This window comes from Pongo abelii, chromosome 11 (assembly GCF_028885655.2).
Source record: "Pongo abelii isolate AG06213 chromosome 11, NHGRI_mPonAbe1-v2.0_pri, whole genome shotgun sequence".
In the NCBI taxonomy this organism is placed as follows: Eukaryota; Metazoa; Chordata; class Mammalia; order Primates; family Hominidae; genus Pongo; species Pongo abelii.
Genome location: NC_071996.2, coordinates 134765511 through 134789727, shown reverse-complemented (window position 1 = coordinate 134789727; position 24217 = coordinate 134765511). Strand labels below are relative to the sequence as shown.

Sequence of the window (24217 nt, the reverse complement as noted above, 5' to 3'; positions counted from 1 at the left end):
TCAATACTTTGGGAGGCCGAGGCGGGCAGATCACTTGAGGCCAGGAGTTGGAGACCAGCCTGGGCAACATGGTGAAACCCCATCTCTACTAAAAAAATACAAAAATTTGCCAGGCATGGTGGTGCTCGCCTATAATCTCAGCTACTCAGGAGTCTGAGGCACAAGAATTGCTTGAACCTGGGAGGCAGCAGTTGCAGTGAGCCAAGATCGTGCCACTGTCCTCCAGCCTGGGCAACTGGGCAACAGAGCGAGACTCTGTCACAAAAAAAGAGAAAAGAATGTTTTATTCTAAACTGAGCTCATAAAATGCTTGAATCAAACCTGTGTCTTTTTCTCTGTTTTTGTATTATGAAGTTGTCTGGGGGACAATTCTTATCTGCAGGACACTTCTTTATTTTAAATAAAACTTTGGGCTGCTTGACTACTGCTAGGAAAAACAAGAATCCAGAAGGAGAAGAGATTCCATCATTCTGTCAGTTTGATAAAGAATAAAACCACTTCCACCAGGCCTCAGAGCAAGCAGCTTAGAAGGCTCTAGGATCCTCTGCTTGGAATCCCCCCGTGGGCAGCCCTAAAGACACTGAAGCCAAGCCACTCTGGTCTCGGCAGGAATAGGCAAATCCTCATTGGTGTTGGCACTTCTTTGCCCGTACCACCTTCCCTCTTTCTTGAAGGTCACACTTTGGACGAAAGGAGGTAACAGTGCCCCCAAACCCAGAGTAACTCACTAACGTCCTGATCCAAGTACTGTACAATATTTGAAGTCTTCATTGTGGAACAGGTTTCAAGCATATGGAGAGATATTTTAAAATTATACAGACCTGGGCTCAAATCCCTACTCTATTACCTTTTTGCTGGGTAACCACAGATAAAATATTTAACTCTGTAATTCTCATTTCTTAACCTATAAAATGGAGACAATAATTGCCTTGATGGGTTATTGTGAAGATTAAATTTAAAAAAAGACACTCAACATGCCTAGCACAATGGCTGGCCTAGAGAAGGTTATATAGTGGTGGCTATTACTACTATTTCATTTCATGGAAAGGGGTGAAAGACTTTGTAAATACATTTCTATATAAGTAGATAACTTTTTTTTTGAGATGGAGTTTTGCTCTTGTTGCCTAGGCTGGAGTGCAATGGTGTGATCTCGGCTCACTGCAACCTCCGCCTCCCGGGTTCAAGCGATTCCCCTGACTCAGCCTCCCGAGTAGCTGGGATTACAGGCATGTGCCACCATGCCCGGCTAATTTTGTATTTTTAGTACAGACGGTGTTTCTTCATGTTGGTCAGGCTGGTCTTGAACTCCTGACCTCAGGTGATCCACCTGCCTCGGCCCCCCAAAGTGCTGGGATTACAGGCGTGAGCCACCGCGCCCGGCCACAAGTAACTTTTAAAAGTGGCAGAAAGGTTCCATCCTAAAGCAGTGGCACGCAAGCTCTGAAATACATCAGAATCACCCACAAATAAAGATGATCAGGCCTCACTCCCAGAGATTCTGATTTTCTAGACATTGAGTGGGGTCTGAGTGTCTATATAGTCAACAAACTCCTCAAATGGATCTGGTGCACACCACAGGTTTGAGATAACATAAGTTAACCATTCTTCCTAATTTGTGTTCTAAAAACCTACATTCAAATTGTATTTCAAAAACCTTCATGTTTGATTACTGTTTATGTACAGAAGTAAAATATTTTTACTATTAAAACCCAAAATATCTTCAGCTGGGCGTGGTGGCTCACGCCTGTAATCCCAGCACTTTGGGAGGCTAAGGCGGGTGGATCACCTGAGATCAGGAGTTTGAGACCAGCCTGGCCAACATGGTGAAACCCCGTCTCTACTAAAAATACAAAAACTAGCCAGGCGTGGTGGCACGCACCTGTAGTCCCAGCTACTCAGTAGGCTGAGGCAAGAGAATTGCTTGAACCCAGGAGGTGGAGGTTACAGTGAGCTGAGATCACACCACTGCACTCCAGCCTGGGTGACAGAGTGAGACTCTGTCTCAAAAATAAATAAATAAATAAATAATTAAAAACCCCAAATATCAATGATAATGAATTATTATTATTATTCAACATCCACAAATCTCAGTTTTGAAAGATAACTTTAAAAAGTCATCTGGCAAAGGCCGGGCGCAGTGGCTCATACCTGTAATCCCAACACTTTGGGAGGCCAAGGCAGGTGGATCACCTGAGGTCAACAGTTCGAGGCCAGCCTGGCCAACATGGTGAAACCCCATCTCCACTAAAAATACAAAATTAGCCAGGTGTGGTGGTGCATGCTTGTAATCCCAGCTACTTGGGAGGCTGAGGCAGGAGAATTGCTTGAACCTGGGAGGTGGAGGTTGCAGTGAGCCGAGATCACGCCATTGTACTCCAGCCAGGGCAACAAGAGCGAAACTCCGTCTCAAAAAAAAAAAGTCACCTGGCATGAATTTACATCCAGTACTTGACTCCCCTGAGAATGTCCCTGAAAATCATTTATCAAGATTTCCTTAAACATTAGGGAAAGGGGGTCACTACCTTCTGCCTCTTAGAATGTGATAAATTTGGCCAGGCGCGGTGGCTCACTCCTGTAATCCCAGCACTTTGGGAGGCTGAGGCGGGTGGATCACGAGGTCAAGAGATCAAGACCATCGTGGCCAACACAGTGAAACCCCATCTCTACAAAAAATACAAAAATTAGCCGGGCGTGGTGGTGCACACTTGTAGTCCCAGCTACTCAGGAGGCTGAGGCAGTAGACTCGCTTGAACCAGGGAGGTGGAGGTTGTGGTGAGCCGAGATTGCACCACTGCACTCCAGCCTGGTGACAGAGCAAGACTCCGTCTCAAAAAAAAAAAAAAAAAAGGAATGTGTTAAATTTGTGCTATTATTACAGTTTTTCAGCCAGGAACAGTGGCTCACGCCTGTTATCCCAGCATTTTGGGAGGCCAAGGCAGGCAGATCACCTGAGGTCAGGAGTTCGACACAAGCCTGGCCAACATTGGGAAACCCCGTCTCTACTAAACATACAAAAATTAGCAGGGCGTGGTGGCGCACTCCTGTAATCACAGCTACTCGGGAGGCTGAGGCAGGACAATTGCTTGAACCCGGGAGCAGGAGGTTGCAGTGAGCCAAGATCATGCCACTGCACTCCAGGCTGGGCAACCAAGCCAGACTTCATCTCAAAAAAAAAATTTTTTTTTCAGGTGGAGCATGGTGGCTCACATCTATAATCCCAGCACTTTGGGAAGCCAAGGCAATCAAATTGCTTGAAGCCAGGAGTTCGAGACCAGCCTGGCCAACGTGGTGAAATCCCGTCTCTACTAAAAGTACAAAAATTAGCTGGGCATGGTGGCACGCGCCTGTAATCCCAGCTACTCGGGTGGCTGAGATTACTAGAATCTCACTAGTGATCTTACTAGATCACTAGAATCGCATGAACCCAGGAGGCAGAGGTTGCAGTGAGCCAAGATCATGCCACGGCACTCCAGCCTGGGCAACAGCGCTGTCTCAAAAAAATAAATAAATACAAATAAAGTTTTTCATATATATAACAGAGTTCAAAATTAGATAAGTTAAAACTTCCAAAGATGAAAATTCTACAGAATACTATTCATAATCCCATATTGCAGTCGTAAGTATTGGAGAACATCTATGCAAACTTTCTCAACACAGACCAAGTGGTACATGATGAATCAAGTATCAAAACCCATTAGCTAGGCTCAATGACCTCCCAAATCACCAATGTGAATGTCCCCAAAGCAGTCCCTCTGGACTGCACAAAGGAACCCTTCCCCCCAGAAGTTCATTCTGCAATTTACTAAACATAAGAGATTATCTGTGGAACTTTTGCCTTGGGAACCTAGAATCAGAATTTACGACAATTTCAAAGTGTGGCACATCTCCGGGATAAAAGGCCTAACTGCCTGCAGCCTATTGGAAAGAGAGAAGCAGGCAATAGGGCTGAAATGTTTGCGACCATTTTCAAATACAGTCAGCACTCCATATCCATGGGTACTACATCTGTGGATTCAACCACCTCAGGCTGAAAATATTCGGGAAAAGAAGCACCTGTACTGAAGACATACAGACTTTTTTTCATATCATTTTCATGTCATAAACAAAATGGTATAACAACAATATACACAGCATTTACACTGTATTAGGTATAGGTAATCCAGAGATGACTTAATGTATATGGGAGGATGTATGTAGGTTGTATGCAAATACCATGCCATTTTACATAAAGGACTTGAGCATCTGTTGATTTTAGTTATCTGTGGGGGTCCTGGAAGCAATCCCTGTAGATACTGAGGGACAACTGTATACTCTTTAGGAGGAGAGCCTCCTACCCAGAGACATCACCTTGCAGATACCTTAACTAGCTACAAACAAGACCTGTCCATGACTAGAAGCTATGTGGGTGACAGCTCAAACACATCAGCTTATTTCAGAGCATTAAACAGGACTTTCTGTTTTCCCTGTCAAAAGTTTTATGAGACAAGAACAACTAAGCCAAGATGCCTTGCCATGCAAGACCTCAATTTCCTCTTCTTTTTTTTTTTTTTTCTTTTGAGATGGAGTCTGGCTTTGCCACCTGGACTAGTGCAGTGGTGCGATCATAGCTCACTGCAACTCCTGGGCTCAAACCATCCTTCCATCTCAGCCTCCTGAGTATCTGGGACTTCAGATGTACGTCGCCACACTCGGTTAATTTTTTTTAGTTTTTATAGCAATAGGGTCTCACTATGTTGGCCAGGCTGGTCACAAACTCCTGGCCTCAAGCTATCCTCCCACTTCAGCCTCCCACAGTGCTGGGATTACGGGCATGAGCCACCACGCCTAGTGGCAAGACCTCAACTTTTAATGGAGATGTCTTATTATAACCTCCATGTTATTCTAATAAAACCATCTTAGTCATGCCAGTGAAATTTATTGAGACTCTTCATATCCAAAACTACTGACATAACAGTGATGTAAATCTCTCCCCCGCCACTCAAGCTTTCTTTTTTAACTTTTCTACTTCACTTAGGGCACTGCACTTTTTTTTAAAGGGTAAATGAGATTTTAATTGGCTGCTCAAGACAAAATGATCAACTTTTAAATATGGAATTGTTTTTCTCACCCCCTATAAAAAGCTAAAATTAACCACTCTGTCTTTATAATGATATACTCTTTCCTGTTTGTATTCAGATAAAAATTACCTCTTTGCTACTTTGCTAATCCACAGATACTGGATGAAGAAAGTTATAATGTAACTTATGAATATGAGTCATTATTTTTTAAAATACTGTTTAGGGCTCCAAACTCCAGAAAAATGATCAACTGCTCATTCTGAAAGGGTTGAATCAATTCATGCTAGAAATGCCAAAAGATACTATTTCTATATCCTTTTTAAGTGACTAGGTGAAAATAATAATCCGATGTTACTATACTGTCAACCTGTTTTTATTCCACACAACATTTCAAATGTAATCCCTTTTGAGAGAAGTTTCTGCTGCAAGTACCTTTCCTGCGTTCTTTAAAAGCTTCTGGTAATCTCACTTAACCGTGAAAACTTCCTATCAAGATATACAGAACAATGATATCACGTAACCACTTCATTTAAAACAATGACTGAGTCTAGAATTAAATTAAACTGGGGGCATGTCTGTGCCTTTGGTTATTACAGCCTTAGCTGCAGGATGAGGGGACAAGGGGGTGACAAATGACTGTCATGCCTGGGCCCAAAATGTGAATCTCCAATCTCCATAGCAACACCGCATTACAGAGTTCACTCCGTCACAGACGCACTTTGCTTGCCAGACTCAAATCCACAGCCATTCTGCTTGGCTTCCAGAAAACTCAGTTAAAATCGACCCTAAAGAAGGCTTAAAAACTGGTCTCCTTACTGAAATTCCAACATTAAAAACCTGTAGAGAAACACAGTTCTTTTATTTGCATTCCCCTTCCCATGTTTATTTGATCTGCAAAACTGGGCCACTTATCAGATTGACATAATGCTCCCAGAAGAAAGCTATGCTCAAAAATGCAGTGCATGCTAGGGGGACATGAGCTGCAGAAACTCAGCAACCAGAGAGAAGTTTCTCACCACCTTCCCGCCCCCACTGCCTGGGGGTCCAAATGCTAGTTCAGAACAGCGACTTGGCAGATTCAACTAACAACTAAGGCAGTTCTCTAGGGTCCAGAGAGGCAGGGTGTGGGGGTGGTTTTAAAATGCCTGTAGTCTTTGACACACCATCCTTCCCATGAAGAAGAGGAATGTAATCTCCTTCCTCTGAAGGTGAGGGGGCCTTAGGAATTCACTTGCAAGAAACAGAATGCAGCAGAGATGACTGACTTACTTCAGAGGCTGGGTTAGAAAAAGTGATACAGCTTCCTCCTGGCTCTCTCTGGGGACATTCACCCTTGGAAACCAGGCAACACGCCTGGAGGAAGCCCACAGCACAAGGAAAGGCCACGCAGGTGTTCTCGTCAAGGGCCTCTGCTGAGACCCCAGGTGACAGCCAGCACCGACCACCACTCTGCGTGTGAGTGCCTTGGAGTTGGCCCCAGCCCGCTCCACCTGACTGCACCTGAGACACATGCTGAGGGAGAACAGCTTAACTGAGCCCACAGCTCCCAGACCATGCAGGGTCATCATCACCATTATAAGTGAATGTCGTTGTTTTGTGCCACCAAGTCGGGATGGTCTGTCAGGCAGCAATGGAACAGTGGGCTGAAGTGCATTTCCAGGAGCTGCAGGGCAAGATCCAAAGTCCCAGCCCAGTTGAAGATGCCAGCTGTGTTGGATGTGAGCAAACTGGCCCGGGACGCACCGTGGCCAAGGCCTGGGCCTAGGCTAGCACAGAGACAGCGGGCCTGCAGCGCTGAGGATGCAGGCTGGGACTCTTCCTCCACATACTGTACTGGGGGCAGGGCAACCTTGCGGAGCTCCAAGACTCAGGGTGCTCCTGTGACCCTTGGAGCAGTCTAGGTTGATCCCATGGGGCCATATCTGTAGCCCTGCTCCTCCATGAAGGACCAGCAGGGCCTGTCCCCTCTGAGCGACAGAAGGGTCAGCATGGCTGGCAGAACCAGTCGCACACTTAGAACAGCTGAGCTGGGGATGCTTGAGGCTACCAAGAGCAAAACCAAGCATCCAAAGCCTTGTCAAAGGCTGACACTGCCAAAGCCATCTTGAGTGACAAACCCAAACCCAAGCTATCCCTGAGGCTGACAAACCCCATTGCTCATCTGCCAACTCCCTGGTGAGCAAAGAGCTAAATAATTTACTAATTAATGCTTCCTTTCTTTAAGAGTTTCACTCCCTAAAAAGAAAGAGCAAAAAGCAATGGCAGGAAGTTCTAAAATCCTCTCTGACATGACTCTGCTTTGAAAGGGCAAATGTGCTGGCGCATGGAACAAGATCTCCTGTAGTCACACTCCACCTGCTGGGAACTGAAGGTTATGCCATCAATACTCACCAGAGGGATGACGCGCATCACAGGCCCTTTCCAGCATCATCATTTAAGCAGCTGTCAAAATGTAGTATCAAAGGCAACACTGAGGCACAGTGCCCCAGCTGAGGCCACCAACTTCATATTAACTACACTTTTTCTCACCTTACTCAAAAGTGAATAGTTCTGGTAAAAATGATCGACCATGGAAAAATAACACTTTATGCTACAAACTGAAGACTGGAATTCCTACTTTGGAATGGAAAATGCTTGATAAGAATGGGTACTCCATATGTCTTCGAAGACCCCAGTTGACTAGTTCAAGGTAAAAGTTAAATATTAAAATAATTAAAATAAATTAAATTAAAAGAACTCTATCCTTACCCATGCCGGCCTACACCTTCTAGGGAAAATGTGCTGCTGCTGCAGTTACCTCCCTTTGGGATATTATTGGATTCTCTTCATTCCTCCAAGGCTTAGCTATCTGACATGCAAGATGAAGCTAACAATACCAGCCCTCCTGAAAATGGGCCTCAAGGAACTGCAGATCACTATGACTGCAAAGCCTTTCATAAATATTTAGACTCTTAAAGCCAAAATCATGAATTCTCTCCATCTTTGCACTGATCTTACTACTTAAAACCTGAACTGACAAAGTTGTTTTTAGACAAATTTAAATCTAGATGATTTACCTTTGTTACTTTGTCCATTCTCCTTCTAGGATGAAAAAGAAGTTCAGGAAAACAGGCATTCAGGGAACGGTACTTGGGGTATCGGACATCCTGTGGCCAATGTGAGAAAGCACCTCAGCATGGTGAAACAGAGTTCTCGGAGCCGGGAGGGTCAGCTCCAACTGTTGCTATAAATAGCTAAGCAACTTCTCCATACTGGCCTGACTCACTCCCAAACAAGTCCTCTTCTCCCCATCTCAACTATCACTGTCTGAATTCAAGTCTTGCACTACTTCAACAGCCTCCTATCCCCTTCCTATCCCCTTCCCCACTGCTACCAAGTAGCAAAGGCCTTCCCCACTGCTACCAAGCCAACTAAAAATGCAAATCTGATTTTATACATAATTCAACTCTAACTTCAATTCAAAGCTTTATCCTAAGGAAATTGATATTGAGGTGAAAACAGCATAGCACAGTGTTGCTAAGACCACGGACTCTGGAGCCAGACTGCCTGGGTTCAAATCTCAGTTCCCACACGTCTGGCTGCATGACTGAAGACAGTTACTTAACATGTTTCTTTTCCCTTAATTTGTCTTAAACTTTTCCTTAATATTTTGGTAATAGCTTTATTCACATACTGTATAATTCCCCTATTTAAAGTGTACCTTTCAGGCAGGTGTAGTGGCTCATGCCTGTAATCCCAGCAATTTGGGAGGCCGAGGCGGGTGGATTACCTGAGATCAGGAGTTTGAGACCAGCCTGGCCAACATGGTGAAACCCTGTCTCTGCTAAAAATGCAAAAATCAGCCGGGTATGGTAGCAGGTGCCTGTAATCCCAGTTACTCGGGAGGCTGAGGCAGGAGAATCGCTTGAACCTGGGAGGCGGAGGTTGCAGTGAGCCAAGATCACGCCATTTCACTCCAGCCTGGGTGACAAGAGTAAAATTCTGACTCAATCAATCAATCAATTAATCAATCAATCATCAATCAATGTGTACATTTCAATGGTTTTCAGTATTTTCAGAGTTATGCAACCATAACTACAATCAATTTTAGAACATTTTCATCATCTTCCAAAAGAAACCCTGTACCCACTGGCAGTTACTCCCATTTTCCCTGCTCTCCCCAGCCCCTGGCAACCACTAATATACTTTCTGTCTCTTCAGATTTGCCTCTTTTGGACATTTTATGAATAGAGTCATATAATACCTGGTCCCTGCCACTGGCTTCTTTCAGTTAGCACAATGCTTTCAAGGATCATTCATGTTACAGCGTGAATCAGTGCTTCATTCCTTTTTATGGCTGGATGATATCAAATGATATTCCATCATTTGGATAACACCACAGTTTGTTTATCCATTCATAAGATGATAGACATTTGGGTTGTTTGCATTTTTTTGGCTATTATGAATAACGTTACTATGAACATTTGTGTACAGGTTGTTGTGTGGACATATGTATGTTTTCATTTCTCTTAGGTATATAGCTAGGGTATATAGCTCTTGGGTGTACAGCCAGGACCAATTCCTGGGTCATGTGGTAACTCTATGTTTAAACCTCTGAGGGAACTTAACCTGCTTTTGAAGGCTATTTAATGATATGGGAAGATGTTCTCTTACTTTGATAAAAATGCATAGAAATATACACACGCATACATGTACCTACATTTATTACAATTTGGGTGTATGTCTGTATTAAATACCTTTCTGTACTTTCCAAATTTTCTATAAGGAATATAGTTGATTTTATAATCAGGAAGTAAAAAGTGATTTTTTGCAAATACAACTGTTACTCTCTTACTTAAAATGCTTCAAAGGCTCCTTATTCCTTATAGGACTTGGCATAAACCTTTATGACCTAGGCCCTGCCTAGTCTCTGAGTTTGTCTATGTCAATACTCTGCTCCAGTAATATTAAATTATTTCAGTTTCCCAGGCACTGTCTCAGTGCCTTTGCACAGGCTGTTCCCTCTACCTGTAATTCCCATCCCTCCTCTGTTTGCCTCACAGACTCCTATTTTATTGTTCAAAGCTCCAGTTTGGCTAAGAGAATTACATCTTGGCCTTTTCTTTATATCCCTAAATCCTAGAACAATATTTGACTCATAGTAGAAGCTTAATGTATTGAACTGAACTACAAGTATTTTCATGTAACAAGGAAAATATTAGGATGTTATTTATAGTTACCTGCTATATTTCAGCATATGCTTCAAAGCATGTGGAATAGGATGAAAGGTGACAAGTACTTAAAAACTCTAATGCCAGCAGCTAACAGTTATCAAGCGCTTACTATATACTGGACTGTTTCACACAAGTTATATGTATTAACTCAATCTTCATACTCTTCCTATAAAATAGGTACCATGATTTTTTTTTATTCTTATTTTTTTGAGACAGGGTCTATGTTGCCCAGGCTGAAGTTCAATGGCAAAATACACAGCTCAATGCAGCCTCAACTTCTCAGGCTCAGGTGATTCGCCCACCTGTCTCCCCCAGATAGCTGGGACTATAGTCATGTGGATGCTACCATGCTCAGCTAACTTTTTGTACTTTTTGCAGAGATAGGGTTTCAACATGTTGCCCACGCTGGGCTCAAACTCCTGGGCTCAAGTGATCCTCCCGCCTTAGCCTCTCAAAGTGCTGGGATTACAGGCGTGAGCCATGGGCCCCAGTCAGGTACTGTTTTGAGTATACTAATATATTATCAATATAACTAATATAATTTACCATGTAAATAATTTTGATTAGATTCTTAACATATTGGCACCTATAATTATTAAGCTGAGCTACTCTGGGCACACTGCCTATGGGGCAGCCCTGTTCCACAAGGAGAAGTATCAAAAAAAAAAAAAAAAAATTAAGCTGATAAATACTTTTTTAAAGCATGTTCAAATAATTATAAGTCAAGTTGGAAAAGTTCTAGTTTCATTGAAAGTCACTGTATATGGAACTCTAGGAAGAAAAAGGTTTGGATATGCAAACATTGTGGTACGTAGGTAAAGAGAAGAATTTAAAAAAAAGCCTTAAGGATATAAAGGCAGAGAGGAGAGCTGTAGATCAGTCTGTTTGGCTCAGACCAGGCTAAGGAATTTGAATACAGGCAACAGGGAAGGCTTAGGAAGCTCAAGTAGAAACGTGGCATGGAATCCTAGTGACAAATAAAACCCCAATTAGGTCAAGAAAGTCAAATGCTTTGGAGTTAGAAAGGAAGCAGAAGGTATTACGCGGCAAAGTAGCCTAAATTTTTCATGAAATTAAACAAAACAATGACCAATTTTACCATTCAAAACATTATGTTCTTGTTATGAAATAACTTTGGATACATTTTTATTCCAAATAAAAGGAGATACTTGTCTTTAAAAACTAATAACCTTTGGGAAATTAGTCTTCCATGGGTTGGGTGACCTAATGTTCTGCTCTTCCTGAAACAGGCTCTATTTACACCTGTCACCCTGGTACTTTGTCCAGTTACTGCCCCTTTTTACTCTCAAAAGTGTCCCAGTTTGAACCAGACTGTGGTGATACTGCACAGCTCTGTACGTTTGCCAAAAAGCTTAAATTGTACACTTACCATGGGTAGATTTTATGGTATGTAAATTTACACCTCAATAAAGTTATTTAAAAGGAAGTCCCAATTTGAATGACAAGTTAGATGGTCACCCGATCCATATGCCATGGCCTGAAGGCCTTAAAAGTGGTTAAGTGACATTCTGCAAAGGGACAATCATCCCAAGGAATTCTTTTACAAGAAGACAAACTTTCTTTTCTACCAAGACAACTTCTAGCCACGTGACATCAAAATAAGACCTAGCCAAAAAGAAAGTCTCAGAGATCCAATGATATAGAAGTTGATCTCTATAGGCCCTGCCACTAATAATCATTGACCTTGTAAATATGAAAGCAACACTATTAATTATCCCGATTTAATGAGGCAACCTAAGCTAGTGTGCTATTCTAAATAAAATCTGCTCTAAAACCATAGGTGGTCTCTATTTGCTTCAAAAGGATACATATATTGTTAAAAGCTTTGGCGTGTTGCTGGCTTTAAATATTAAAGCTAGAAACTTTTCCAACTTCATCTTTAACTCTGGAGTCCAAGAATCCTAAAGAAAAAAACAAGGGAACAAAAATACAAACATTAGATTACTAAGTACCAATAGTATCATCAAGTTGAGGTCATTAGGCTAAAAAACCCGGCACAGTGATTGAAACCAAAAGCAAAATGCCAGTGATGTCAGGCTGTGAAAAACAGGTTTTAGGACATCTGACCAACTCATTTATAGAAGATTCAAGTGCCCACAGTAGGAAGAAAAAATAGAGTTCTTTCATAAACAGGGAAAAAATAACCCTGAACATGATTTGAGTATTTCATGTGATTTAAACACAGTCATGACAAGGAACCTTATTAGGCTGCATACCAAAAATAGTTCAGTACAGTCTAGGCACGCACAGCACTGGGAGGCGTAACATAAACAATTATCACTAAGTTACTGAGAGTCTCCCCAAGAAAGGGACTCATTTCCACAAACCTCGTCTAGATAAGAAAAAAGGACAGAAGGTATTTTCTGCCACAGATACCCAATCATGTCAAGAATTATGATATAGTCTTAGCATGATTTGTCCTTTAAAAACAAATTATTTATCTCACATAATGCTCATTAAGAAGAAAAAATTAATGACTTAAATAAGAAAAAACATAACAAGTAACAATCTTTGTCTCAGGACAATTTTCCTTATACTCTTTATACAGAAATATCTTCCACCCAAACCAACAAGTTCCACAAAAAAGCAGCTAAGCCACTAAAAATTCATACCCATCATTCTCTTGGATGCTGCCCCATGGCCCTCAGACCTTTCCATCCTTCCCCACTGTCTCTGCCTCTCCAGCTCTGTATCCTCCTCCATGACTCCCACCCCCACCCAATCATTCTAGCCAGTATGTCATCTGATTTCTGGAAAAAATACTGCCAGATGAGCAGAAAGTTCTTTTTTTTTTTTTTGAGAGAGAGTCTTGCTTTGTCACCCAGGCTGGAGTGCAGTGGCTCAATCTATGCTCACTACAACCTCCGCCTCCCAGGTTCAAGCGACTCTCCTGCCTCAGCCTCTCGAGTAGCTGGGATTACAGGTGAGGGTCACCAAGCCTGGCTAATTTTTGTATTTTTTTTTTTTTTTTTGTAGAGACGAGGTTTCACCATGTTGGCCAGGCTGGTCTCGAACTCCTGACCTCAAGTGATCCACCTGCCTTGGCCTTCCAAACTGCTGGGATTACAGACATGAGCCACCATGCCCGACCAGAGAGTTCTTATATTTTAAAAAAATTGTGTAATTCCCTGATACTGCATGATAACTTTGTTTATAAGGTGTGTGTTATTATGGATTGAACTGTGTTCCCTCAAAATACATGCTGAAGTCCTAACCCCTGGTACCTCAGAACATGAGGTCATTGGGAATGGGGTCATTGCAGATGTAATTAAAGTTAAGATAAGGTCACACTGGACTAGGGTGGGTCCTTAATCCAATATGACCTTAATCCAATATGTCCTTACAAGAAGAAGAAAATTTAGACACAGACACAGAAGGAAGACGGCCATGTGGCGATGGAGATGGAGACTGGAATGATGCCGCCACAGTCACAGAACACCTGTGGCTACCAGGAGCTGGGAGGGGAAAGGAAGGATCCTCCCCTAGGATTCAGGGACAGCATAGCCCTGCCAACACCTTGATTTCAGGTTTGCAGCCTCCAGAACTGTAAGACAATGAATGCCTGCTGTTTTAAGGCATCTGGCCTGTGGTACTTTGTTAGGGCAGCCCTAGGGAAATCACCCAGGTGCTACAACTCAAGGCGGTCTATGCTCAACCACACAGAGAAGAATCTCAGGAAAGGACTGCTACGTTCTCAAAAAACAAACAAAATAAAATGCTTGGGACATACAGACTTCCAGTTAGATTGCTCTGTTGTTGATTACTATTTTGTATAACCAACAAATATGTGTTTTCAATGTAATTACTTACTTTATGATGCTCTGCTAATGACAGGGATGAGACTGAAATAAAGCCTCTTTAGACATGAGTCACCTATTTTTTTCTTGACCATTCTTATTTTTTCCGTGCTTTCAACTCTGAGAACAAGAACATTTCCAAGCTAGGCGTGGTGGCTCGATTTGTTAAATGAACAGGAGGTCAGAGACAGGAGGAAAATTAGAGCAAGGAAGCCAAGGAATTTTTTTTTTTTTTTTTTGAGACGGAGTCTCACTCTGTCGCCCAGGCTGGAGCGCAGTGGTGTGATCTCGGCTCGCTCCAACCTCCGCCTCCCGGGTTCAAGAGATTTTCCTGCCTCAGCCTCCGGAGTAGCTGGGATTACAGGCATTACTCACCATGCCCGTCTAATTTTTGTATTTTTAGTAGAGACAGGGTTTCACCATGTTGGCCAGGCTGGTCTGGAACTCCTGACCTCAGGTGATCCACCCACCTTGGCCTCCCAAAGTGCTAGGATTAGAGGTGTAAGCCACTGCACCTGGCCTAAAGTTTTAATGTGTTAAAGAAATAAAAGACAGGAAGGAATGAGAGACTATAAAAATGTCCCAGCAATTTCAATAAACAACAAAAAAATAAACTTCTAAAAAAAAAGAGTTAACTGAAATTACAAATTCAATGAAAAGGTTAAAGAACAGATTAAACACATCTGGAGGGTGAGTTTGTGAACTGGAAGGCAGATGTGAAGAGATCACCCAGAATACAGCCAGAGAGATTAAGAGAAGGAAACATAAGAGAAGGAAACATTAAAAGGTATGGCGAGCACAATGATGCGCACGTTCTTAGCACTACTCAGCTGAACCCTCAGAAATGGTCAAAATGATGATGGCGCACGCCTATAGTCTAGCTACTCGGGAGCTGAAGTGGGAGGATCACTTGAGCCCAGGAGGTCAAGGCTGTAGTGAGCTATAATCATGCTATAAAGAGTGAGACCCCATCTCTTTAATGAAAAAAAAAGTCAAAATGGTAAATTTTATGTTATGTGTATTTTTCAATTTTTTTTAACAAAAAAAGACATGGAGAATATAATAAGTCTAATATACATTTAGTCAGATATCTAGGAGATAATAAAGAGAATGACAATATACAAAGAGATACTAACTGAGAATTTTTCAGAGTTGTTGAAAGACACAAAACTTCACATCCAGGAAACCCAACAAATCCCAAGTAAAAATAGAAATCTATCCCTAGAAACACTGTAGGGAAATGATACAAACCCAGAGGCCAGAGAAAAGAGATTGATCACCTTCAAAGGAACAGCAATTAGACTGACAGCCAACTTCAAAATAGCAGCAATGCGAGCTAGGAAATGATGCAATCTAGCTAGGATTTGTGTCTTCAATGTGGTAAGACGCAATAACTGTAAACCTAGTATTCTAATCCTATCTGAGAAAGCAATAAAGACACTGCAGTCAAACAAGAACTGAAAGAAGAGATCTTCAAGGAAAGGGGGTTTTAAAGACATGTACTTAAATAAGAGGAGACAACTATCCCAGATAGAAGGTCATTAACACAAGATGGAATGATGAACAAAAATACTGGTAGCTATAAGGGAAAATCTACACACACTGATTGCATAAAATAGTAAAACTTCCTAATTTGTACATTTAAAATATATAACTAAGATACTTGACAAAAAAAAAAAGGACATAAATTGCGAAGGGGATGAATGAAGTTAATGCATTCTGAGTTCCTTGAATGTTCTGGAAGAAAATAAAGATTAAATTTAGACTTTATGGCTGGGCGTGATGGCTCATACGTGTAATCCTAGCACTTTGGGAGGCTGAGGTAGGCGGATCACCTGAGGTCAGGAGTTTGAGACCAGCCTGGCCAACATGGTGAAACCCCGTCTCTACTAAAAATATAAAAATTAGCCGGACATGGTGACGCTTGCCTATAATCCCAGCTACTCAGGATCCTGAGGCAGGAGAATCGCTTGTACCTGGGAGGTGGAGGTTGCAGTGAGCCAAGATCGAGCCATTGCACTCCAGCCTGGGTGACAAGAGTGAAACTCCATCTCAAAAAAAAACAAAAAACTGACTTCATTATGTATACATACTAAAATATCTGTGATTACCATTAAAAGAACATATGTAGACTAACAAAAGAAAAAAATGGAATAAAATGAATCTCCATGAATACAGAAGGTCATTAAATTCCTTAAACCACCAGAAGCTGAACTCTACCTTGGAACACCAAATCTGAGTGAGTCAAGCTGCCAGCTGCAGCCTCTGCTAGGCCCCATTCCCGATTCCGCCAGCTCTAATGCCACCTGGATCCAAGCTTTATCTATGCCACTATGCCAGAATATTCACAAACAGAATACTCAGGAACAGAAGTCTCACTGTGATAAAATCTACCATCCCCTTCCAAGAATATTTATTTTTAGAAATTTTTAAATTTAATTTTTAATTTTTTTAAGTTTATTTTTATTATTTTCTTTGTTTTAATCCTCCAAGACATCTGAACCCTTCCAAATTTAATCACCTTCTTAACCACTTTTTTCTTCAACCTTCTGGGAGAGGAAGTAGGTAAAACTAAATCTAGATGATCAAGAAAAAACAGCAAAAATTTCAACTTGGGCTACTCTACAAAAGGCCTGCTTTAATGAAAGCGATCAACTAAGTAACCTTCAGTTTAGCAGTTGCTGTTCAGGAGGGATGAAAGTTGTTTTACAGAATTACAACTGAATGGGATGCTGAAATGTACTGGGATTTGGGAGAATTGCATCAGTTGCTGTTGAGTGACAGAGTGACCTGGGTGACAGAATGAGACTCTGTCTCCAAAAAACAAACAAGGCGCGGTGGCTCACGCCTGTAATCCTAGCACTTTGGGAGGCCGAGGCAGGCGGATCACCTGAGGTCAGGAGTTCAAGACCAGCCTGGCCAACATGGTGAAACCTCATCTCTACTAAAAATACAATTAGCCAGGTGTGGTGGTGCGCACTTGTAGCCCCAGCTGAACTCGGGAGGCTGAGGCAAGAGAATCGCTTGAACCCAGGAGGCAGAGGTTGCAGTGAGCTGAGATCGCGCCACTATACTCCAGCCTGGGCGACAAAACCAACCAAACAAACAAACAAAACATATGTTGTTACAATTCATAGAACTATACATCCTGAAAAGTCAATTCTGTGTGTGATAACGTAAACATTTTTAAGTTGCCATTCGAGCAGGTGAGAATCCTTGCTTTCTGTAATTTTTTTTTTTTTTTTTTGAGACAAGGTCTCACTCTGTTGCCCAGGATGGAGTGCAGTGGCACTCTTGGTTCACTGCAATCTTCACCTTCTGGGTTTGAGCAACTCTTCTGCCTCAGCCTCCTGAGTAGCTGGAATTACAGGTGCGTGCCACCACGCCCGGCTAATTTTTGTATTTTTTTGTATTTTTAGTAGAGACAGGGTCTCCCCATGTTGGCCAGGCTGGTCTCGAACTCCTGGCCTCAAGTGATGCACCCACCTCGGCCTCCCAAAGTGCTGGGATTACAGGCATGAGCCACCGCGCTCAGGCAACCTTCTGTAACATTTTAACACTGGTACACATATGCCTAAAAACTACTTTTGTTTGCTTTGATGTATATACAAAGGGAATCACATAGCATGTCCTCTCTTGTATCTGGTTTAAGATTTCATCAATGTATAATTTAGTTCATTCATTCTCATTGATGTATAATATTCCACTGTGTGAATATAACACAATGTATTTATGCATGCTCCTCTTGGTGTACAATTGGGTTATTCCTAGTTTTTGCTATTACAAAGTGTTAATTACTGTAACTCTTCCAGATTTAATGCATGTACAAGTTGCAGACCACTGCTAGTATAGGATGGCAAAAACCAAACCTAACTAACCATCCAATAGGAGACTGACTAAACAAATTATGGTTATAACTAAAAATAATAATAATGTAAGCAAATTTTAGTTTTTTAAAGCATCATTCAGAAGCCCCTAGCACATAGAAGGTAAAACCACAATGTCACCCATGATCTGACACAAGAGTTAAAAGCTGACACTTACCTGGAAGAGTTCTTTAAATGAGGGGTGCACCATAGGGTTGGGAACAAAAGGAAGGGCATAGAAAGGAAGAAACTCTGTGGTCTGGCTCAAGGCTGCCCCTTTGGTCTCCAGGTAGGTTTTGAAGTAGGAAATCTTTTCATCCAGCTCCTCTTTGTTCTAGAAGAAGGGAAAACACTTGTTTGAGGTCTCCAGATCAATGCCCAGTCTATCTGCTCACCCCATCCTCTCTCTGAGGCTCCTTCTGTCCCAGTCGTGTCGCTGGCATCCCCTATCTCGCCTGGCAGGTGCACTGTCTCTAGAATTCTACCATCCACCCTCAATTTCCCCCTTAATGAAACTATGTCAGGAAGATCAGAGAACTATATATACAGTTCAATATGCTGCTTTTTAACTTTATTATTGCCATTTTCTCATGTCCTTAAAATTCTTCATAAACATTTTTAATGGCAGGACAAAACCTCATCTTGTCTATCACATTTATTTAACTAGTTTCCCCATTATTACATAGACACATTGCTTCTACTTTTCAGATATAAATAAGTATCTGTCTACATTCCCATGCCTCCAGCAGCAGCGGTTTCTAAAGGTTAACAGGCATTTCTTTATGGTGTTGGAAACAGAAGCTTCCAAGTCACTCCTTTCCTTTCTTGTGCTAAGGCCTGGGCTCGCTCTGTGTCACTATTCCATGTGGATCCCAGGCAAGTCAGTTCCCCTCTCGGGGCTTCTATCTCCTTTTGGCCTCCAGTGAGAAAACCAGAGCAGGTGAATGTGGGGCTTTGCTCCCGCACTGGCTCTACCAATCATGGCCTTCACAGTCTCGTACATAGACTAAGCCTGTTCTTACAAAGACATTTCAGTTGACCTATACCATGAGCCCTCTTTTGACCCCCAGACTTAAACAGAAATACAAACAGAAAATGAAAATCTCCTGTGATCCTCCCTGCAAGAGTGATAACCTGAGGAAGAGCCTTCCAACAACAGCTACCACAACGTACGGTCCTGCTGCTCCCTCCACCACTATCCCCACCTTTGGTGTTCTCACATTCTCATGTGTTCAACTTGGTCCACAGGGCAGTAATTAATGCACGGGGTCAAATGCCAGCTTGCCTCTGCTGCCCTTCTGTCATTTACTCTGCACTCAAAGCTCAGCCACCGCAGCAGCTTCACATTTCAGCCCTCTCCTCTCTTCCCATCTCCAGCCCCATCTGGGAAAGGACTGCAGATGCTAAATTCAACCTATGACTCAAAAGGACTTTCCATAAACAGACATACTCTTTTCCACTACTTAAGTTTAAATGTGTGTTCTGGCCAGACACAGTGGCTCACGCCTGTAATCCCAGCACTTTGGGAGGCCAAGGTGAGAGGACTGTTTGAGCCCAGGAGTTCAAGACCAGCCTGGGCAACATAGCAAGACCCTTTCTCTACAATAAATAAGTAAATAAATTTATGTTCTAATATAGGGTCTAATACGCAGCTGAAATATGTGTTCTCTTAGACATACACGCCTACATACTAAGTTGCCAAATAAACTTTATTTTGATGAGGTTTCAAAAACTTGAGGTATTTAGGAAAACAATATAGCTTTGATTACAGAAATTATTAAATCTCCATAGAAATTAGAATATAAACTGCTGGGAATACAGTAGAAAATCACTCACCAGGACAGAGGATGCCTGTACCTTGTAAGCATTATGACAGCACAGCCACATATGAAATCCACGCCCATGCAGACAATGACAGCAAACACTGTTCCTTAACACACCACTCAGACCCACCCGCATCACCAGGTAAACCCACCGGTCTCCTCACAGAGTACTTCAAAAGATAGATGGCAAAATGGATGTGGAGATAGAATTCCAGCTTCTGGGCAAAGGAGTCCCCATCTCGGATGGAACTTGGAATGTGCTCCTCCCACAGATCGAAGAACACCTTCTGGTCTCCATTGTCAAATGCAGTGACAAGATCCTTCTGTGGAGAAGACATCAGACTATACACCTTGTTGTAAATTTCAACACCCAAAATTCTCACAACCCACTCAACACCACAGATCTCCCATATACTCCTTTTCAGAGGCAAAGGATAGAAAAATAGAGATCCCACAGGATTCAGGCTCCTGAGCCTGCAATTCCTGTAGACCAACCCTGGTTTCCCACACCTTTGCAACATCTAATCTGGGCACTATAAAGAACACACAAAACATTTAAGGTCTTTGAAATGGAAAGAATCAGGCACAGAACAAAGACTTGGGGCCAGAGAACTCTGGGACACGTAAATATACCGAAGTCACCCTTTGGACCTGCTGACCCACAGTGTGCAACTGACAAAAGCTATTCAGACCAAGTCTTGCCAGGCCTCCCAGGAACAAACCTCACAGGCACGGAAGGTTGCTGACAGCACGGCTCCACATCCTGGAGTGGCTGGGAGCCCACACACACTGACCAGTCAATCCTGGGCCTGGGAGAGAGCGCTGCCACTTGCCCCATTGCTAGAAGCACACCAGGCTGAGATGGAGCTGAAGGAAGCCACCACAGACCCCAATATACCATAAGACGAATGTCCATGCCTGCCAGCTGCAGCTGCAGTGACAGAGAAGGCTGGAGATGGAGGAAGGAGCACCGGCTCAGTGCCGTTTGACCACAGAGCGGTGTGAGTCCACCTGGGACAATGACAGCGTCATGATTTAGCATGCACTAGTTCAAAGAATTCTGGAGAAAGGAGGTGGCAATTATCATGTCACCTGTCTTACAAGGAAGATAACTCACCTGTCACAAATATCTGTGGCATAATTTTGTGGATTTAAGTATAAGGCAGAAGTCAAAGAACTTCTTAAGAGTCCAAAACAATGCAGCTGCTACTGTTCTTTTTGTATCGAATGCCCAAGATGTTTGTACTTACATTTTACCCTCAACTGCAACAGCATTTCTGAGATTGGATTTTCTACAGAATCCCCATTTCCCCACCCAATACCATTGTTATTTACCACCATTATTGGCCATTGTTCTTTTATACTTTTAAAAATGAGTTTATGGGTGAGATGGCTCACACCTGTAATCCCAGCACTTTGGGAGGCCAAGGCAGGTGGATCACAAGGTCGGGAGTTCGAGACCAGCCTGATCAACATGATGAAACCCTATCTCTACTAAAAATACAAAAATTAGCCGGGCATGGTGGTGCATGCCTATAATCCCAGCTACTCTGGAGGCTGAGGCAGGAGAATTGCTTGAACCCGGGAGGCGGAGGTTGGAGCGAGCCGAGTTTGCGCCACTGCACTCCAGCGTGGGCAACAGAGCGAGACTCCTTCTCAAAAAAAAAAAAACAAAAAAGTGAGTTTACATGGCTGGGTGTGGTAGCTCACACCTGTAGTCCCAGCACTTTGGAAGGCCAAAGTGGGCAGATCGCTTGAGCCCAGGAGTTCAAGACGAGCCTGGACAACATGGTGAAACCCTGTCTCTACAAAAAATACAAAAATTAGCTGGGTGTGGTGACATGTGCCTGTAGTCCCAGCTACCTGGGAGGCTGAGGTGGGAGGACCATCTGAGCCCTGGAGGTAGAGCCTGCACTGAGCTGAGATCACACCACTGTATTTCAGCCTAAGCAACAGAATGAGACCCTGTCTCAGAAAAAAAAAAAAAAAAAAAGAAAAAACGTTTACAGATAATTTTCCTGCATAATTGTCATTTTTTAAAATTACTTGTTTTATCTGTTTATAAGCAAATTTTCTAACATAAAATGGAAATGTATAGAGAACAAATAATGTAACAGTGTTTGGTTACACATAAGTCAAAGATGTTGATTGGTAAGGAATCCTCAAATCTGAATATTACAAAAATGTTCACTATGTCATGTGATCAAGAACTGTCTCTGAATACTGCCTTATGCTGGAAGGTGCCAGTTACATTTCAAGTAAACTCAGAATTTTTCAAATAAGCCCTACAATGACCATCTACCTCCTCAAGGCTGGCTCTTCTGTTCCTCCCGGACACAGGTGAGGGACAGTCTGTTAGCGCCTGTGGGTGAGGGTTGCCAAAACAAAACACAAGCAGCTGAATGCAGCCACCTCTTAGAATAATTTGGGGAAGCTGACCAGAGACCTGCTTGTTAATGACTGCCACAAAAGTGAAGGGATCCTCCCAGGGGCAGTGCTGTGGGGCCAGGCTCAGGCCCACGCTCGCCTCTGCCAAGGTCCCAAGCAAGCCCTGTGCCCATTCCTGAGGGGGCCTTGCCATGAGAAGTGCGGTGATCAAGAGCTCTCTGACTGTGTGGATGAGGTGAGCGCAGACTCTTGTGAAATGTTATGGCTTAGAGAAAAGTTATTTTATCAATGTGGCTTGGCAGAGTCCACAAGTCAAATGGCCCATCTACAGTTTGTTCTAAGGTCTATATTTGTAGACCTGAAACCACAAACCTTTGCTATGTCATTATAATCACATCTATCATCCTTCCTAACTCATGAATCATATTCTGTACCTGGAAATGGTCCCTGAGCTTAAAATAATACCCACACATAAAAGAATTCGCTGTTATAACTTACAGTCACAAAATATTAGTGATGTTCTATAAACCATGATTAAAGCAGAATCAACAAGATGAGAAAATGTGTACCCCATCAATAGTAACTTGTAGACACACATGCTTCTTACATCTCACAACAATGTAAACATGCTTAACACTACTGAACTATACACATAAAACTGCTTGGGGAAACTCACTATTTTTTGAGTTCCACTAACAATTAGCATATTTTGCTGAACCTCAGTTCTAGATATATTTTTTTATTTTTCTTTCTAAATTTTTTTCCCCACTCTTCTTCATTCAAACCAGGCATTTTTCATTTGGGAAATCTACCATAGTGGGGGACACAGCTGTTAATTGGATGAGCAGAAAAGACATGCTTGTGACAATCAGAAAGTTTCAAGGTCTTTCAAGTTATATAAAAATAGACCTGAAGACATCAGAGAAATACAAATCAAAACTATGACAAGATATCACTTCAAACCCATCAAAATGGCGAATATTTTAAAAACACACACAGAAAATAACAAGCATTGGCAAGGATGCAGAGAAACTGGAATGCTTATGTACTGCTGGTGGGAATGGAAAATGGTATAACCACTTTGTAAAACAGCTTGGCAATTCCTCAAAAAATTAAAAATAGAACTACCATATGATCCAGCAATACTTCTGGGTATACATCCAAAAGAACAGAAAGCAAGGCCTTAAAGAGATACTTGCACACCCACGTTCACTGCAGCACTATTTTTTTTTTTTTTTTTTGAGACGAAGTCTCACTCTTTTATCCCAGGCTGGAGTGCAATGGTGCGATCTTGGCTCACTGCAACCTCCGCCTCCCGGGTTCAAGTGATTCTCCTGCCTCAGCCTCCCAAGTAGCTGGGATTACAGGTGCCTGCCACTATGCGCTGCTAATTTTTGTATCTTTTTTTTTTTTTTTTTTTAGTAGAGACGGGGTTTCACCATGTTGGCCAGGCTAGGCTTGAACTCCTGACCTCAGGTGATCTGCCCACCTTGGCCTCCCAAAGTGCTGAGATTACAGGCATGAGCCACCACGCCCAGCCCCAACAGCACTATTCTTAATAGCCAAGAGGTAGAAGCAACCCAAGTGTCCATCAACAGAAGAATAGATAAACTGTGGGGTGTGTGTGTGTGTGTGTGTGTGTGTGTGTGTGTGTATGTGTGAATATATATCACAGGATATTATTCAGCCTTTAAAAGGAAAGGAAATCTTGTCATACATTGCAACATGAATGAACTTTGACGACATTATGCTGAGTGAAATAAGCCAATTACAGAAAGACGAATACTGCATAATTCCATTTATATGACATATCTAAAGTAGCCAATTCATAGACGGAAAGTAGAACAGTGGCTGCCAAGGCCTAGGGGGAGGATAAAGGCGGAGTTGTTAAATGGGGACAGAGTTTCAGGTTTGTAAGATGAAAAATTCTAGAGATCTGTTTCACAACAATGTGAACACATTTAACACTACTGAACTGTACACATAAGAAGAGTTAAGATGACACATTTTATGTTATCTTTAATCACAATTTTTTAAAAAGACCTAAAGAGA

At 42.4% G+C, this 24217-nt stretch overlaps 1 protein-coding gene across 28 annotated transcripts in view; it reads right to left on the bottom strand.

Moving 5' to 3' along the window:
* Nucleotides 1-24217, bottom strand: part of ARMC9 (armadillo repeat containing 9) — a 181889-nt gene that overhangs the window by 145396 nt on the left and 12276 nt on the right. For 25 of the 28 annotated variants that reach the window (XM_063712517.1, XM_063712519.1, XM_054548730.2 and 22 more), the window contains 4 exon segments: nt 19930-20100; nt 18133-18288; nt 12100-12192; nt 8114-8138 (listed from right to left, as the gene is read on the bottom strand). In XM_063712517.1, coding sequence (XP_063568587.1) covers nt 8114-8138; nt 12100-12192; nt 18133-18288; nt 19930-20100 — 445 coding nt within the window. 28 annotated transcript variants of the gene reach the window in all.